Source organism: Oxyura jamaicensis, chromosome 8, assembly GCF_011077185.1.
Source record: "Oxyura jamaicensis isolate SHBP4307 breed ruddy duck chromosome 8, BPBGC_Ojam_1.0, whole genome shotgun sequence".
Classification (NCBI taxonomy): Eukaryota; Metazoa; Chordata; class Aves; order Anseriformes; family Anatidae; genus Oxyura; species Oxyura jamaicensis.
Window position 1 is genome coordinate 5,247,664 of NC_048900.1, and position 18,638 is coordinate 5,266,301.

An 18,638-nucleotide genomic window follows, 5' to 3' on the forward strand; every position below is an offset into this window, starting at 1 on the left:
CCATCACTTCCAGAAAAAAAGATGTGGTTCCTTTTTTGGTCTTTTATTCTGCAGAGCATCATGGACCTGATATATTCATATGGCTCAAAAACACTGACTAAAAACCAGAATTGACTTTTCTGCTTCACACGAGTTGGAACATTTGTTCAGCAGACCTACTTAAAGCCAGCAACCCAGGCCATTTTCTGATTGCCACCTGGCCTTACTTGTTTTGACCCTTTTAGCTCAGAACTCCCTCAGATGGCTAGTCCCCGCAGAGAGCACTGGTAGCCTAGATTGCAGTAATTATCTGTTACCTCTTTTATGTGTGTGTTCTCACTGTCTATTCCTCCATCCTCACAGAAATAAATTGGCCAGCAATCATTGTATTTCTTCACAATAGCACCCTTTATACTTGTTTTCATCCCCACAAAATCTGCTTCAATAGTAAAGCCGCGTAGACTTTTATTGAGCTTTGGAAATCAGGGTAAGGACTGGCATGCTTTGGGTTTTTTTTTGACATGACATGGAAAAATCCTATGATGTAATGGGTGATAATGAATAATAGTATTCAACAGACATGTGAGGTTTCTGCGACTAAGTGAGCCCTCTGTGAAAAGATGTTCCACTTGTTATGAGAGATTTAAAGGGAAAACAGTTTTATGTATGTATTTTCATGTTGATTTCCTTCTACATTGAACAGTACAAGAATTTTGGCACTTACCTGTACAGACAGTTTCTCAAGTTATGACAAGTTTGCCTCATAAAGTGACAAAGAAAATATTTAAATAAAAAACCACCCTCAACGTAAATCTCAAAAGAAAAATAATTCAGATACAAAGCTGTCTTTATCCCAACTATTTCATGAAGGTGCATATATTTTAACTTCTGCTTTCTTAATCTATCAAGAGGGCGGTATCTCTCTTCCTCTTTCATTGCTGAGGCATCACTTAAAATGTATTTACAACAGAGAATTCCTGTCTTTGGCTAAATCATATTAGAAACCTGGATCCCGCTGGTGAAGCTGCTTCAAGGTCATTAGTAACTTTGAGAGGGATAATGTAGGCGACAGCATTAACACCTTTGATGTCATGCTCAAAACAGCCCGGTCCTTTAGGACAACCAACAAGGTGCTGGAAGTAGCTGCTAGCACTGAGGAGCTCACTAAGGTGACTTCATTGCTAAGAGCGTTTTCAAATGCCTCCTGTAGGCAGTGCCTCCCAGCATTAAACCTGTGGGGATGGTATTTTATGTCGTGCACACCACCCTGCGTGGGCTGTCATGAAGAGCAAACATGCCAAACCTTGTGCAAGTTCTCAAATTGGTGCAGAGAGCTGACCCATGGCACGTAACAATTAAGAATCCATATAGAGGGCTTGCAAGTGTGTTTTAAGACTATTTTTTAAACTTTAGCTATGACCTAGAATGATCCAAAAATGTATCTAAGTGAGGAACATATGGCGAGCTGTAAAAAAAAAAAAAAATGTATCAGCGCTTCTCTTGTCTTTCTTTCTCATGAATGATCCCTTCAACATAAACGATCCCCTCATGTGCCCCCCAGTCTGTTGGTTGGCACTCACATGCAAGTGAATCAGCACACTATTAGCAATTACCTTGGCGATATTTACAGCATTTTAATGTCAGTTGTCTATATGTAAATAGAATCTGTGAGGAACGCAGCGCGCCCAGGGCTCCTGCTCCCACTAAAACAGAACTGTTCCTTGAACACGCCAGAATGCTTCCTACACCTTATGTAACTGCCAAAAATATCATTTAAATTGCTTTATGACAAAATAATGAGTCTGTCAAAGATGAGTGGTCAGAAAAACAAATTTGTTCTCCTACACAATTAGAGTTTATAGTGTTGGACAGCAATATCAATCTCCAGTGATTCAAAATTGGATTTGCACGTTGGAGCGAAATGTGTTCTCGTGTGTGCTGTAACCAGGCTGCCTAGGCAGGAAACATTCTCACAGGTTGAACTGGAAAGATGGAAATCAGATGAGCTGTAGAAACATCAGGATGAAAGTTTCCAAACAGAGAAGTGTGGTGGGGACTTGGTGTTCACTTTCACAAGCTCAGCACAAAGCAGCTCCCACAAATATTTAAAAAAAATAAACCTCAGCAGACTTAACAAACAGCCAGCATTCCCTTCAGGCAGACAGCTGTCTCGAGGCCTGTATCCCCCCATAGGTAACCTAGCTGCTCAAGAGTAGTAGGGTCAGCTCCTCAGGAACAACGTAGAAGCAGAGCAAACAGACTTTGTACAGGAATTTCTGATACAACCAATTCACTTTATGTGCTTGTTAAAAGAGCCATGTACATTGACACCAATTAGCAGATGTATCTACACTTATTTTCCCCAACCTGTTTCCTTACCAGTATATGCAGCAGTCTTCCAGAGCCCTAGGAACTTCAGCTTTCCCTCAGCATTTCTTTCTGCCTAGATCAGTTTGCTGTCTCAGAGCGATGTCCCTCCGACAAACCAGAAATCTCCCCCTGCAAGAAAGCAAATTGGTTCCTGTCTCTTATTTCAGCAGTTACACGCTCACTGCTTCTTCCTCCTCTGACCCCTTAGGTTATTTTGTGTTATCATGACTGTGTTTATCCTCAGTTCAGGAGTCTTCTATTTTCCTCTTCCTATGCACAGAAAAACAACCCACCACTTTTGTTAATAGCAGTGCCATTTAACAAAAACTTAGATCTCTGTATAACAGGGCATATCTCATACGCTGATTTCCAGACAGGTATCTTTCATTCTCCAGTGGATAATCTTGGAAAATTTACTTCACAATTGATGCAAGTCTTTAAACAACAGCATTTTGGAAACAATATAAAAATGAATAACACTTTCTTTTGTCTGGCGTGTCTAATATGTTTTGGTAATTTCCATTTGAACAGTGCCAATCCTGTTTTTCTTTAGAGTGAGTGTTGCTCAAATAGGAGCAGTTCCATCTGCCTCATTCCTAGCACCGAAGAGAATACTACACCATCTACTGCATTACAGATTCTTCTAGATTTTCTTCAGCAGCCACTTATGAAAACAGCAAGTTTGTTTTACCCTGGGGATATATATGTATGTGACTGGTTGCTTCAGGTCATATTCCTTGCAAATGGAAGTCAGCTTGACAGCTGTTAATTTGCACTTGGCCATTCCATGTGTTGTTTTGCTCTAATTATTGGTCAGTGTACGGAACAGGTGACAAATGCCCACACGAGAACCCTTTAAATCAGTACATGTACAACCATTAGGAAAACAAACAGCCGGAGTCATTAAATACCAGTTTTCTCTCCAGCCCCAAACAGAAAGAGATTTTAGCCATTGCTGACACTTATTGGAAAGGTATGGAAAAAAAAAAAAAAAAAAAGTAACAAAACCTTGCTGTTTATGAAGCTAGTTTTCCCATTCTGTACATGTCCTAGTTTCAGGCAAAGAGAGGAATGTAAGGAAATACAGTTGTTCAAGGAACAGATGCAGAATCTCATTTATCTAATGATTTTGCACAAGGTTTGATTAGGTGTTATTTGCTGAGTTAAACTAAAACAATACACCTACTAAAATATTTCCTCCAACCTTCAGCTACTACAATTATATCAAATTAGAACAGGGAAAAAAAAAATGCTTTCTGAGCAAGACATTCTTGTCCAGCAAGTGCTGGCAAAACACCATTACACCGAGCTTAGATTTCTCAAGGTTCCCTTCTACTGAAGTGTGCCGTTGTAGAGGATATTTAATTCAAGTCTGTTTTCTCAGACTCCCAGGGCCTAATTCAGATCTTAATTTGGGCCAGAGTCTCTAAGGACACAAACAGAGAACTTGTTTTTATCCATGAGTAGCAAGTAACGCCTGAATTTTTGCAAGATCGTAGACCTGTCTGTAGTGAAAATTATGAATAATTTAGTTGATCTCAGTGGAGCTGCGTTAGTGAAAACAAGAAAAGATTCAGCATCTTGGAGTCTTGGTGAAATTAGTGCTGTTAGACCTGTGTGAGTTGAAGATAATATAACATGCTGTTTGAGCAATGTCTTGTGAAACAAGCTGAAACAATCACAAGTCGCTATGCTGAGAAGCAGAGTGGTTGACACAGAATGTGCTTTAGTAAAACTTAATCTCAACTTAAACACAGCTCTAAATAATATCCTACTTCTTTTATTTTTGCCTTTTAAAAATAGGTGTAAGTGCAACCTTCACGCTACTGGCTGTAAAGAAGAAAACAAAAGACTACTTTGTGAATGTGAGCATAACACAACTGGCCCAGACTGTGGAAAATGCAAGAAGAATTACCAGGGCCGACCGTGGAGCCCTGGTTCTTATCTGCCTATACCTAAGGGCACTGCTAATATCTGTAAGTAGCTTTGTATAATAAGAATATTTCATTATTAAACTTCTGCCCATATCATGACGCTAAAGGAAGATTAATTTGGGGAAAAGTTTGTCCTTCTTTTATGATACAATACATATAATTTGACAAGGTTAAGAGCACGTTACTTGTAAGCATGCACCATCTGTGCTATTACATGCTTGTAAATATTTTGCATGAGAACTGCATGCTTGCATCCATGGACAAATCCCTGGACACTGCATGGAAAGGGCTACGGAATGAAAATGGTACTCTTCACATAAAGAGCACACACAGGGGAGGGAAAACAGTGGGAATATCTGCCATACTGCTCCAGCTGAGAGGTCCCTCAGCTCTCCACCCATACATCCTTATTGCCTCCGAATTCAAAACAACCTAGCTCAATGCATCAGATGAGGTCATTACTGAAATTCTGTTCCTTTAAGAAAATTTAAAAAAATCAGACTAAATCCTTGCTATTAATAACTAGATCTAAAGGTTGGTAAGGAAGTTTGTACCTGATGTTGAGCTGCCATCCAGATTCACATGCAATCTTGTTAATCTCTGTGTTTACCGGGGGGTGTTTCCAACTAATACCCATTAAACAATGTGCATGCTCACCATTCCACACATACTATTCCAGAACTCTTTCATATCGTCCAAAGGAAGCAATTGGCAGCTGCATTTCCTCATCCTGGACAAGATTAAGTCAAACAGAACACGATGCTGAAAGAGAGGTTGTGAAGACAAGTATCAGCATCAGTTCTTCCCTTCATGCATGTATGATATGCACAATGATTCAGATCCTCCTAGCCTGAGTAAGACTCAAATTCCTTTGAAGAAAGCATTGAAGAAGATGAGGATAAATCATCAAATCTTTTGACAGAACTTACTAGCTTCTTTTAAGAAAAAAGTCCGGATTTTTGCTCTGATTAAAAGCAAAACATTCATTTCTAGAATATTAGAATATAAAAATTTACAGAAAAGTTATGTAGGAGAAAGATATGTAATGCATTGAATGAAAACTCTAAAACCAGGAGCAATGTGCAGTGCTCAGAATGTTATCTAAGACTTCAAAGCAGCAGCTGTGAGGAATCAAGACTCAAAAATGAGTATCACAGGAAGCAGGACCTTATCAAGTTAAATGTGAGAGTAATAAACCAAGTAACAAACCGTGAAGTGTGGGGGTATGAAATTATGATAAAATTCCTACTGAGTAGAAAAAATGAAATTTCAAAAGCAGAGGAAAAACATTTTGTAAGAGAATTTACTTTTTCCCATGTTATAAAAAGTGAACATTGCCCACAGAATTAATCCTTTAAAGTTATGTTTGGAAAAAATGGGGAGATTTACCAGCTTGGATTTATTTATATATATATTTGTATACATACACATGTTTATGTACATATACATACCATATATGTAAACATACATGTACATACATGTATATATCATGCAGTTGCTACCCAGAAATCATCTAAACAGGGCACAAAATACATCTGAACATGAAAATGACAATCTTTCTAAATGCAGCTTGCTATGTCAGTTACATCTTTATAAATCATCTGAGATTATACCAAAAGAAAGAGTAGGATTAGACCACATCGAAAGGCTGCCTGACACTTTTTTTAAAAAAAAAAACTTTCAGCTCTATTGAGTTCCATCAACATCCAAACCTGTTGCAAATAAAAGGAAGGTGTTTTTTTTTTTTTCTGTTAAATATTATCATTATTATTATTACTGTAGCATCATGAAAGTGTAACCTTATTTGGGCTGACCAAAGTGCTCTTCATGCCTCAAATACTGACTTCAGCAGTGTTCACCAGCAGCAATTTATGGAAAACTGGAAGAGCAGGTGAAGACAGAAGGATTTCCTGTTTGCCTTCCCAGTTCCAAGCTGTAACATGGCTTTCTGAGCTGGAGCCTCCTGTGGTGCTGAGGAGAGAGACACAACCATCATAAGTCTGATCTCAGTGACATTTTATGGCAACACACTTCACATTTTAAAGACACAAATGAAGTGTATTTCCTTTTGTTTGCTTTCGATGTTTTTATTTGGTTAAGCCTGTACCTCCCTAGGAAGAAACAGGGAATATTACACCTGTTTTTACATCCATTATACCATTTACAGTTACATAGACTTGGCAAAGTCCGATCTTGTCACATAAAAGCCACACCACATCTCTGCTTACCTGTGCTGTTGTTCCTGCTCTCTTCTGATTCTGTGATGTCATTTTTGGACTTGGCGAGGCTAAAACTGCACACCATGTTCTAGACATGAGCACAACATGGATCTTTTACAGTGGCATAGAAACGCGTGTGCTTTGTATTTTGTTATTACATGGATCAGCCCTTGAGTCCTTTTTAAGAACTGGTGTCATGGCGACAACATTTCTTCTGGCACCAAGGCTGACATAAGTGACAGGTTGTGTTACAGTTGTTCATTCAGAAATGTCATATTTGAGTTCCTTCAAAACACTGTTTGGGTGAATACTACCATGTGCCAATTCTTATTGTTCAATATTACTTTTGTCTTCTAAAACACCTTCAGGTGATGGGAGACATTTGGAATCTTCCTCAGTTTGTGACAATCTCTCTAACGTTCTTTGTTGCAAACAATTAATTTTGCATTCAGTATTTTTATACCTTGATTGCCTATCTACCCAATCATCTCTTTGTGAAGCCTCCTGCTTCTGGTGTGTTTATTTTAACACACACACACACAAAAATAACTTTTATGTCTGCAGCAAGTGTATTCTTAAAACACTGTGGTTTATATTTAACTTGACATAATTTTATGCTTTTTTCCCTATCTTTCTCAATTGACCTAGCTTACACTTTTGAGGTGTCTTTCTGAAGTCCTCTTTATTCTGCCAGTTAGGTTGGGTTTGTTTTGGTTTCAGTATAGTTCATTTTTATAAATTCTTTTTTTAATTGGTTATACATAATTATTCTGAGTCTTTCATACACTTTTATTTGTAACTATGCTATCTGCATTACATTTTTTAAGCTGTTCATTTCAATTTCCTTTTACCTCAGTTCCTCATTTTTATCTGCTCTCTCTCTGAAAGTGAAATATTACTGCAGTGGATTTTATTTTTTTGGTCCTCTTCCTTCTCAACAACTGTGTTGGCTCACTCCAGAAGTGGTTCTCTGATAACTACTTCTTGAATCAGGTCCCATGTACTACAAAGAACTAAATAAGCTTCTCTCGTGGGTTTTCTGATCACTCGCTACATGCAGCAATCATTCCTGATCTGCAAAAGCTGCATTTCTTTTGTCACGTTCTGATTTAATCCAGCATGAGTTGCAGTATATGGATGTTTGCATTATTCTGTGATCTCTCTGCATAGGCAATGTAAGCTCACTTACGCTGTTGGGTTTATGTCACCACCCCATCATGTGATCAGTGGTGTAGCCCAGGCACTACACTCTTCCTAGCTAGCCACAACTTCTGCAAACATTTTTGGAAACACATTGGTAGAATTAACTTCTTTATCTGTCTTGACTCTAAAGTTTCCTTGATGCTGTACTTCAGTTCCCCGGGGACACTCTGTATCATTGGTGCTCCAGTACTACAGTGTCCCTTTGATCCTTTTCCTTCCTCCAGATTTCAGTCAACCTTTTCCATCTAAGACCAAAATATTTCTAATTTTGAATGGATTTAAAGGTGGGTTGATGTTTGTTTGTTTTGCTTTGTTTTCTGTATGACCAATTAAATAAGATACAGCTAAAATGTAGGTATATCAATGAAACAGAAAACTCCATTTTCACAAAATAAAAAGATCATTTCTCTGGAGGTTTGCTGATTTGGAGGAATTTGCTCACATTCAACAGGAAGCCTAATGACAGTTGGAAAATCTTTCCAAATTGGATCTTTTTTCCACTGTTCTGCTTCTGCTAATAAGAGTTCGTCATACCTCTTCAAGGCTACAGCTCATGAAATACAAGATCATTCTAGATTATATTCTAGTCATAGTCTAAACCTTGATATAAAGCTGTTATCTATATCCTTCTAATTTTCAGTCAACACAAGTTATACAGGGGAATGCAAAGCATTTTTTCTCTGCTTTGCTTGTGAAAGACATCAAATACTCCGTTGTTTACTGGTACTAACAATATTTCCACATTTGTCTACTGCATAGCATTTATTTTATATTTTTAACTCTACCTTATTGACTATTTTGTGATTACATTTATTCCCTTGAGCTGCCACATTCTACAGATAGTTTGTTCGGCAATATGTTTTGACACTCAAAGTGAACTTATTGAATTTCTCTGTACTTGGTATTACAAGATAGCTTTTCTTCTCAGCAGTCATATGTGTCTGACAGCACTAGCCCTTTTCTTCCTCCTGTTGTTTAGATCATCTCTGGCACTTATGTTCTTTGCTCCATCAGACAGAGCTGTCCAAGACCGTGCTGGGCTCCCATCCATCAACGCCTGCTCACTTTTTGTCAGTCCCTCCACAACCAATAACCTGTACCAGAAGTGCCTGACGCTGAGCTAAAAAACGCCTCCCAGCTGCTACATGACTTTCCTAATACGTAGTTCAACACGAAACAAAGGATTGACCAGGACATAAGGAACATTGGTGTGCTTTTTTAAAGTCAACAGTTAGGCAGAGAGTCTCAATCAGATAACTGAATTTCTCCTGCAGCAAGTCCCCCTCTGATAGCACAGCCGCTGTCTCAGCGGCACGGCCTTAATCCTCCCTGAATGGGAAAAGACTTACGAGGCACCACTGCAGCACAGCTGCCACAGAAACAGTTTCTGGCCAAAAAAAAAGGCACTTGAATTATTGCACTGATTACCCTCATCTGTGTTTGTAGTTTTCTCCATGAATATTTGATGACACAAAGCCATCTTGAAGGACCAGCATAAATGAAGTTGGCGAGGAGATTGCGTGATGGCAGACTTGATAATCAGAAGTCTTCATAACACGTATCCCTATAACTGCAAAGTTCATGCATCCAGCTGTCTTTTGAAAGCAAACTCACAATGTAGATCAGTCCCATTTTCTAAGCATCCCATTCTCTCAAGCAACTGGCAGCACCTTTCCAGTGCCTACTTTCATGAAAAAGGGAGAGGAGGTGGTCCCATGCTATCTCAATTTAGAGGAATGGGACATACTTAAGAGGTAAAATGTTGCTCCTTGACAATTTTGATAACATCTTTCAGACAGAAGATGGAAGTCAGGAATGTAATAAGTTTCAAAACAGCAAAGCCTCTTGCTATTCTCATATTGCTTATTAATTTTGGCTCATGAAGCTTACATAAGGTGTAAAGCCACAGGAGGATGTCACACACAAGCTGTATGAGGCTGGGAAATTTGCTAGTGAGGGCAAAACTGTAGTGTGTTTGGGTAGGAAAACTGAGGAAGACAGAAGTGTCAAGAAAACCTGCAACTGATAAAATGACTTGCCTCCTACTATGCATCCACTGCAACAGTCAGAAGAACATTGCCAGAATACGCCTAAAACACAAGGCACAACAAAAATCCGTGCAAAATTTCCTAAGAATTGTGTCTATCTCTGTGTACAGCTCTTTGCCTGAATACAAGTTTGACAGCACACAAGAAGTTTACTCCTATGATCACTCCCTTTGAGGGGATTACAAGATGCTAGGTTCCTCCAGCTGCTCAAGGCTTTAAATTGCTACAGAATTCAGAACTTCTAAAATTGATGCTGACGATCTAATATTGCAATCATGCCTCAATGGAGGATTTGCAAAGGGAAGGAAGACTCATTGCAGGGAGTGCTGTCATGCTGCAGCACAGACATATTCCAGCAAAAAGAATCGGAGATGGCATTAACAGCCTTGCTCTAACTCTTTCCTATGGAGTCCAACTCTGGATTTTGCTCCTGTTTAAGAGTCAAAACGTGTGATTGTAGAATGCATTTACAAGAATATCTCTTTTGTTAGAAAAGCTCTACACAGCTTTGATCAGCTGTGAGTCCAGTTAATGAGTCCAAGCTTGCACTGCATTATCTACTATTGTATCCTGCCATGCCTCCATGACAGGCAGCCTTAATTTTCAGTCTCCAGGCTGTGTTCACCTCTCCTGGATAATTCACTGAGCTCTTGGTGACACTCATTCCCTGCAAACATGAGCTGCAAGCCAGGTGTAGTGCTTTGATAGCAGCAAGAGCCTGTCCCTGGCTCCCTGTCATATGGCAGGTGCACGTACAGCTTGTGATGGAGAAGGGGCAGAGGAGCCCATGGGAAAGACAGTAGCCAAGATCGAGTTACCAGAATAATTCCATCCCAAACATTCGCTGTGCCCAGGAAGACATGCAGCCAGGCTGCATTAACTGCTCCACTGGCAGGAAGCATGCACACATGTTGAAGAGCGAGGTGGTAAGAGGAGCTGCAGCACATGACCTGCCATTGAACAGAAAGCAGCGTGGCCTTCTCACAGACACCATTCCTTTGTGCTATGCAGCTCGTACTGACATGATCTCCACAAGAAATCAAAAACCTGCTTTCTTTGCAAGCATCCAATTCGCTGTGTTTTTTTTTCCTCCTTTCTCAATGGAGTCATCTACATGGTGACTAATAGCTAAAACCACCCCTCTCTTGAAAAAGGGGAAACAAGAAAATTACAAGGCAGATGCAGAAGACCATATGCAAGGAAAACACCATTATTTTTTTTCTCTCAAGTAAAGCGTACATATTTAGATGCGCTTACAGTGAACATGTAATATACTGAACTACCACCCCCAAGTCAAGTTAAAAATAATAAATAGTACTGAAGACATGTTCGTCCTGAAGTGTTTGCCATTTCAGGAGCAGGAGCTACCCCTGACCTTAGCATGCTTTACTCACTCTTTCCTCGGTGTAGGACTCCATTACAATTAATAACCATCCTGGTGATTCCACATGGAAGAAAATTTGGATTGAACATTGCTTTGGTTTGTGTATACTCAAGATACATAAACGCAGTCACTCCGTTTTATTTATTTAGCAGTATGTGCCCGGTTCAGCTCTCTCTATAACATGCTCCCACCAGGAAGCAGCATGCTATTCAAGGTTAGTCTCCACGGGGAGGGGTAACCGGTATTAACAAAAATCAAGCTGGTTACAGAAGATCACACAAACATGGAAACTCTGTACGGAAATAGCAAAAGAGCTTTTCAAACAGAACCTGAAGACATCTTAGCAAGGTTAATACAAAGCTCTTCAGGCAAGCAGGCTTCTTATTCTCATTTTTCTCTGCCCAGGAAGCATTTACCACTATGAATTCATTGAAAATTTTCAAATAGAGTAAAAGGAGGAGAGCAGACTTGCAGGAAAACCTCTCCTTTTGCTACAGTCTGTTCAGGACAGAAAGGAAGGGTATTTGTGTATGTGTGTAGGAGAGAAAGAGGTTTGAGGCGGGGGAGTATACCCGAAGGAAATACAAATACAAATTCACAGTGGAAGTGGAAGTGTGAGAACACAGGATCTGTACTTCATCTAATATTTTTGCAGTTTCCATCAGTGTATAAAGGAAAACGAATCCTGCTAATTTAAAAGAGCTACAATGACTTGTAAAAAAATGAAACGAGTTGCTGTTGAAACTTTGGAGAAAAATGTTTGAAAATTGTCTTTCTGACAATTAGGGCAAAGGGACAGTTCTCTTACATTAATCTAACTGAAAATGACAATAATGAAATAAGCACTTTTTGTTGCGTTTAGAAAAACCCTGTTGTTCTATTATGATGGCATCCTTATTTAGCTTCTAATACTGCATGATTCTAAAATTCTGCAAAATACAAGTTAATCTCAGCAGAAATAGACAAAGTTTAGAAACAGCCTCTGAATGTGGGGCTCAGTCAGCCAGCACTAGGTGCTACCCCCAGTGCAGTGCCTGGGCATAAAACCAAGGCGCTGCCATTTCAACGCATGCCCCAGGACTGATGTGGTGAAACACCAAAGATCTCTTTATGTCCACCATTCTGCATATGCAATTGCTTCAGCATTGTCCTTGCCATGCCACAGTTTCAAAATGATCCCAGCTTGACTCCACCACCTTGCTTACACTGAGTATCAGTTATCCGTAAGACGTGGCTTTGCTCCAGCATGCTTAACTGCAGAACAAGGTCCATACCACCTCTAAGACAGAACTTCAAGATAGATTTTGAAAGAAGTATAGCAGATGTTTAATGGAGAAACACACAGATTTCTGCAGTAAAATGCATATCATTAAAGTCAGTAAGACTTACAAAAGGAAAACTGTAGTTAACTGAGAGGATGTAAACATCCAGGGCTTAAATACTGATCTGCAATTTAACCCTGGAAATTAGGAATAGCACCAGTAGCAATATCATTTAATCTAAAGAAAATAGCATTTCAGGAAATATGTCATGTCCACATTTTTGAACATGAAGCCAGACACCTTTCAGGGCAGACATGACCTCAAGCTACACGTCTGGACTACATCAAGCAATATGAGATCCCATATTGCTAATTTAGCAGAGAAGTTTTACTCCTCAGCAGTCCCACCTCTTCTGGTAAATCTCACCTGCCTCTGGAATGGTTTCCTTGCATTAATTCAGCTTAGGAATTGAAATGAAAGCAGGGGAAAAAATCAATGATAGGCTTAGTCAATATGACCAACTTAATGCATTAGATTGTTTTGCTCAATTACATTTCTTTTCCATAACTTAATTTAAGTAACCATCAGGTAAAAGATGAAAAAAAAATAGCTATATACAGTTAATGCAACAGAAGGTATCAACTGATTTAAGCAGCTGGCCAAAGCAGTTAGCAATGCATTCATCCCTTGGTTAAATTATTTTCCTGGATCTGCATAATACATGCATGACTGATATTTTTATCTAAAGCATTAAACCTAATGGCTGGTTAGTTCAAATACTAAACTGTTCTGAACAAATTCATGAAGTTCAGGAGCTGGTATAGGTCCCAGAAATACCCATCTGTCAAGACATTTTAGTGGTCCCTGCAGTCTCATACTGAAAAATCTAAAGACTCTGCATTTTGAAAGGGCTGGATGCATATTGGTAATTGCTTGGTTTTAACTATCCATTGATACAATATTCTGAAAATTAGGAGAAAAGTGTTTTCAGAATTTTAGGTGCAATAGTGTTGCTGACTACAGCAAACAGCTAACAACACCTTCTCATTATTTCTTTTTCTCTACAGGTATACCCAGTATTTCCAGTATTGGTAGTAAGTAATAAAAACAGTATTTTTTGCATTGTCATTCAACTTCTTGGATCTTATTTCCCAACATCCATTTCTGTTGTAGATAATGTTTCTCTGAAATGTGCTCCACAGTGAAGGGGCTATGTATTGGTTTACATTAACACATAACCATATTACGTGGTCAGAGAGAATGTCACTCCTGACAACACATGCTTTCAGCCACCGATTTTCTGATCTGTTCTGATCAGCAGATTAAAGTTGAGTACTATAAAGCTGAGTGCTATACAGAGAATTAAGACCCTACTCTACAGAAAATATTTGAATATATTTCGCATTTAAAAAAAAAGAAAAAAGTGCTTGCTAGTAACAGAGAAGTATAGGGCCATTAATTGTCATGTGTATATGCATGCTTAAATCCAAAGAACAAAGGAAGAATTCATAAAAACACTTCTAATCTTTATGCAGTAGCTTAGCAGTTGTAGTGTACCTGCTGGAATCGTTGCATTACCTCCAGTGCCCTTTGAACTGAGCTTTCCTGCACAGAGTAAATAGAAGTGCAGGAAAAACACTTGCAATAACACTGCTTTTCTGTATGTTTTTAAAGCAACAAAATATTACACTTCAACTATGACAAAACCACAATGCTGTAAAGAACTGGTGTATCAATGAGATGGATCATTCATTATGCAAGAACACTTAAAGGAAGAGCTCTGAGTCTCAGCTGAGTTCCACAGCAGAGAAGTGCACATAGCATGTTAGCTGCTTACAAATAAAGCATGGAGGTAAAACTGGTATTCTGCTGAGACTGACAGAATATTCCCCTCAGCTTTGCAGAGACTTTAGACAGAACTTCTGTGTGATGCAGGACTATCACAAAGATAAAATACCACAACAGTAAAATACAATTTGCCATAGCTGATATCTGGCTGAAAAGCTTCCACTAATTTGGGTAAAAGTGCCTTGCTTCTTATGATGCACAGTCAGGTCTGTCAATTTATAAATCAACTCAGTTTACTGAAGCTCATGAACAGCACCAATTTGTTAAACTCTAGACAGCAAGTTAAAGGTCATCAAAACTATCCTGCTTATAAATAAGAACAGTGCTAACAGTTAAATCCATGACGTGTTTTGTAGCTTTAAATAGCAAAACAGCATCAATGACAAGAACCTGCAAATGAAAGCCTTCCACTTTAATAATTTTCCTGCTTTAGTATCTCCTTTGATATTAGCATGAATGCAAATGCATAAAGATATACTATTTTCAAAACCTTGAGTTTATATACATATTTTACAGCCAAAAACAATGAATTAAATGAAAGAGAAAACTTATATTAATGTTGCCAGGAGTATCCTGCTATGAATAACAGAAATGGGATGAATGGGAAAATAGGTCTTTGAAGTATGGTTGTGCTATAGTTTCTTAGTATCTTGTTGCATGGACTATATGGTTGTTTTCACTTCACACTCCATACAGCCTTTGTCACCACATCTACCATTTCTGAGCATCAGCAGATGTTGGCCTTTGAAAACTTAATAGGGAAACTCAAATGCCTTTTAAACAATGGTGACCTGAAAGGATGCAATGTTGACCTCTTTGTGTTTTACACTGGGGTGATTAGTACCATTTATCTATTAATAATGGAGAAAATCCTGTTTAACATGCCATAGGAAATATAAGAATTACTTCAAGTCTATGCTTTATCTTAAATACTCTGTAAACATCTTGGAGTAATGTGTGGTAGAATTCAACAAATTTATTTGCCTACCTGGAAAGGATGAAGCGTGAGCATATCTTCATGAGCACAAGTAAATACTGATAATCTGCTTGTTTTTTTCATGCTTTATTTCTTAAATAGCTCAGGGGAAAAGTAGCTCTTCTTGCACAATGTTTTGAACATCTTCCTATAGGACAGAAATAGCAGAATTATCAGTTAAACGAGGATAGAAACCATGAATTTATCCTGGTCTCTAAAAGAATTTAACAAAAGTACAATTAATACATAAAACCAAACAAGATTAATTAGTTGTGGCTGCTTTAATGGATTCTGCATGATTTTTTCTTTTGTCTATATTAATACAATATTTGTGTTCATATCAGCAGTGCTCCTCCCCACCTGAGGACAGGAAGTTATTCTCAGGAGATACAGCTGAGGTTTTATTTTGCCTGACAGCAAACAGTACTATGGGGGTATTGGCTTTTGTGTGCCTCGAGCTTTTCCTCGTATGTAAGACAGGGACAGGAAGGAGGGAAGGAATATACACTAAGCTGCCAGCATACAAATAACATGCCACTGCAAGCAATGTTCATTAGACACTCTTAAGACTGCACTGAAAGCATGCCCAAGAGAAATAAAATGTATTTAACTGTGTGCATATATACGTATCATTCTGGATCAAAAAATCATTCTGAATTCAAAGGATCTGGCATTAAAGCAGCTCATCAAGTTAGAGCACAAAGAAAGAGTGGTCATTAAGTAAACATCCTTTCTGATCATCTAGACAAAAGTAAATCAGAGCTTTCCCTTTAAGGTCATTTGTACCTGCTGTTGTCTATCAGTTGAGTAATAGGTTCTCCTGTCATTTCCAGCATTCTTGATTCTAGCGCTGGCCCTTTCCGCATTTTTCAGCCATGTTTGAAAAAATACCGGTGAGAGTGTTAGCAATTAATGAGTCCCAAAACCATTTCATAATTTAAACTTTTATGATCAACAGTGCTTTCATACAGTATTTTAATATTCTGAGAACCGCGTTGTTTTACTTGCTAAAATAATCATTGTATAATTTCACATAGACCAACACATCAAAGTATTCGTTATTGTGACCACATACCAAAGTAACTAATTTGTACATGTATGCCTTCAAAAACTTGAATCTTCTAGCCTATAGCTTCTATCTTTATTCCTGTAAAGCATAACTCCACTAATTATGCTAAACAGTTTGTTATAAAGGGTATAATTAGATACAGGATGAGATAGACATGATGTGCAAATAGCTCTGTGTGGGTGATTATCACCTTAAAGCCTGCTGGTGGCAGATGAGTCAGAATTTAGAGACAGACCATGCACCCAAGTGCAAGGTGCAATCAAGACAATCAAATGGTATTCTCAGCTTTGTTCCCTATATTTTTGTTCTTCTTTATAGCCCATTTCAAATTAAGAGAACTTTTTTTGATCTTTTTTTTTTTGAATGATAATTAACGGGAAACACAAAAGTAAAACAGAGATTGAACGGGCACTCTTATTTTACTGGTTTCTTAACCTTGAAATATCTGCTAGGTATGTTTCTGCATTTAAAATAGCATTAATATGACTGTAGTTTTATTAGTTTTACATCTTTCTTATGAAGTTTTAAAGTGGTAAATATAAATAGCAAAAGGTTTTGAGAACAAATACTAGAGGTTTTTTTTGTCTGTTTGTTTTTTAACCATACTGGAAGTATTGTGGACATGATTTCGCCCCCTGGCACCAATTGAAAAGTTCTCTCATTAATTTTACAGTCACAAGATCACAACCATTACAGTGCCAAACTCTGGACTAGAGTATATACGCAGCACACTGACATACATCTATGTCAGTAGGATACGAACATGCATATCTAGGCTGTAGTTATTTCTCTGTTACGTGAGGTCAAGTTTTACAGAGATAACTCTATAGTTAAGAGACCTATTAAGATGTTTATCTCCTTCAGAACATGTAAATATTGTCTTCAGACTGTGTGTATATTATTTTGGACGTAGTAGCAAAATGTTTGTATTTCAATTCAATTTTATGCAAATCCAACTTTTTAGTAAATATCAGTGTTAATCGGACACCTAGCCTAAGGCAATCACCTTATCTGAGTAACAGATTATATCAAGACAATATCCCTACCTGGTTTTCCCTCCTTTACTTCAGCACCTCCAAGAGCCCAGAATTTTCCACTTCAACAGTTAGGTTTGTATGATAGTAAAATATTATGAGGCTGGCAAAAAGATACTGACAGCCTGTGTGCTACAATGCATTAATTTGAACACCAGATCTGAAAGATAATTTAACATTCCAAATAGAAAAATAAATAAATAAGTAGTTTATTTACCTGATAGGATTCATAACAAAGCTATTTTTCCGTCTGTATAAGTAGGATTTTAGCCATGGAGTTCTCTAAGCAGAATGTCATTGCTGATCCCAGCACTGAACAGAAACTCACTCTTTGTGGAGTGATGTCTAGTGCCACGTCAGAAACTACCAACACTCCTCGAGGAAGCACTGAGGAATTGCTGGGTTGGGATTTGGGGGAGCCTTTGTTTTAGTTTGTTTTGTTTTGCCAGATCCACCAATTTTAACAGATAAGAAGAGCCATTCTCTCCAGTTTAGTAGACATGGCCAGTTTAGAGGCAGTTTAGTATTGTTTCTCATTCTTCATCCTGATTTACATTCATTGTTCTGAGTTACTTAGAAGTCAGAGTATCAAATTGTCTTTTCAGGGCTTTTATGATTTGCTGTAATATGCAGGAGATTATTAATTTTCCTGCTATATTTGTTTTAGCTGTTAATGAACAATCAAGTGATAGGGCTCTATGGAGATGCTAGAGGTAGCAACATTTCAACAAGAACCATAGTCATAGTACCTGTGGAAGAAACACTGCACTTGCAATATGCAAGTTTTGCTGCAGTTACTCAGAAAACTTTATGGAGAGAAGACAAGATCCATAAAGATATTTAAAAATACAGTATCATTAAAGCTTAGGAAGAAATTACTGTGGAAAAAATGCACCTCTGTATCTTTTCTCCTCTATTTCTTTTTGTCCCTTAGACATGTAATCAGATTATTTTGTAGAGTATGAGGGAATAATGAGTCTTGAAATCAGCACTCTGATGTTTAAAGCAGGTCTTGATTTACTGTTCTTCATCAGTTGTGAATTACAGTACAATTGTCCCAGTCCAACAGTGAATTCCAGCACCTTTGTAGGAAAAAAGTAGAACCATTCAAAATAAAAAAAAAAAGAACCACTACCACAAAATATCAACAGAATTAGTTCTTTTTTCATGAGAAATTACATAAAATATTGCATTTAAAAACACCTGAATTCATTGTGCCTTTGTAATACTTCACTGGAAATACTTAAAATTGAAGAATACTCCTTCACACCTCATTAGTGTGATGAGTAGCCAATACTTTTGTTAAAAAGCA

General features: G+C 38.0%; 1 protein-coding gene across 10 annotated transcripts in view; it reads left to right on the forward strand.

Moving 5' to 3' along the window:
• NTNG1 (netrin G1) overlaps positions 1-18,638 on the forward strand; it is a 161,457-nt gene that overhangs the window by 95,217 nt on the left and 47,602 nt on the right. For all 10 annotated transcript variants that reach the window (XM_035332919.1, XM_035332909.1, XM_035332914.1 and 7 more), the window contains exons 4-5: positions 4,153-4,325; positions 13,467-13,493. In XM_035332919.1, coding sequence (XP_035188810.1) covers positions 4,153-4,325; positions 13,467-13,493 — 200 coding nt within the window. The remainder of the gene's footprint in view (positions 1-4,152; positions 4,326-13,466; positions 13,494-18,638) is intronic.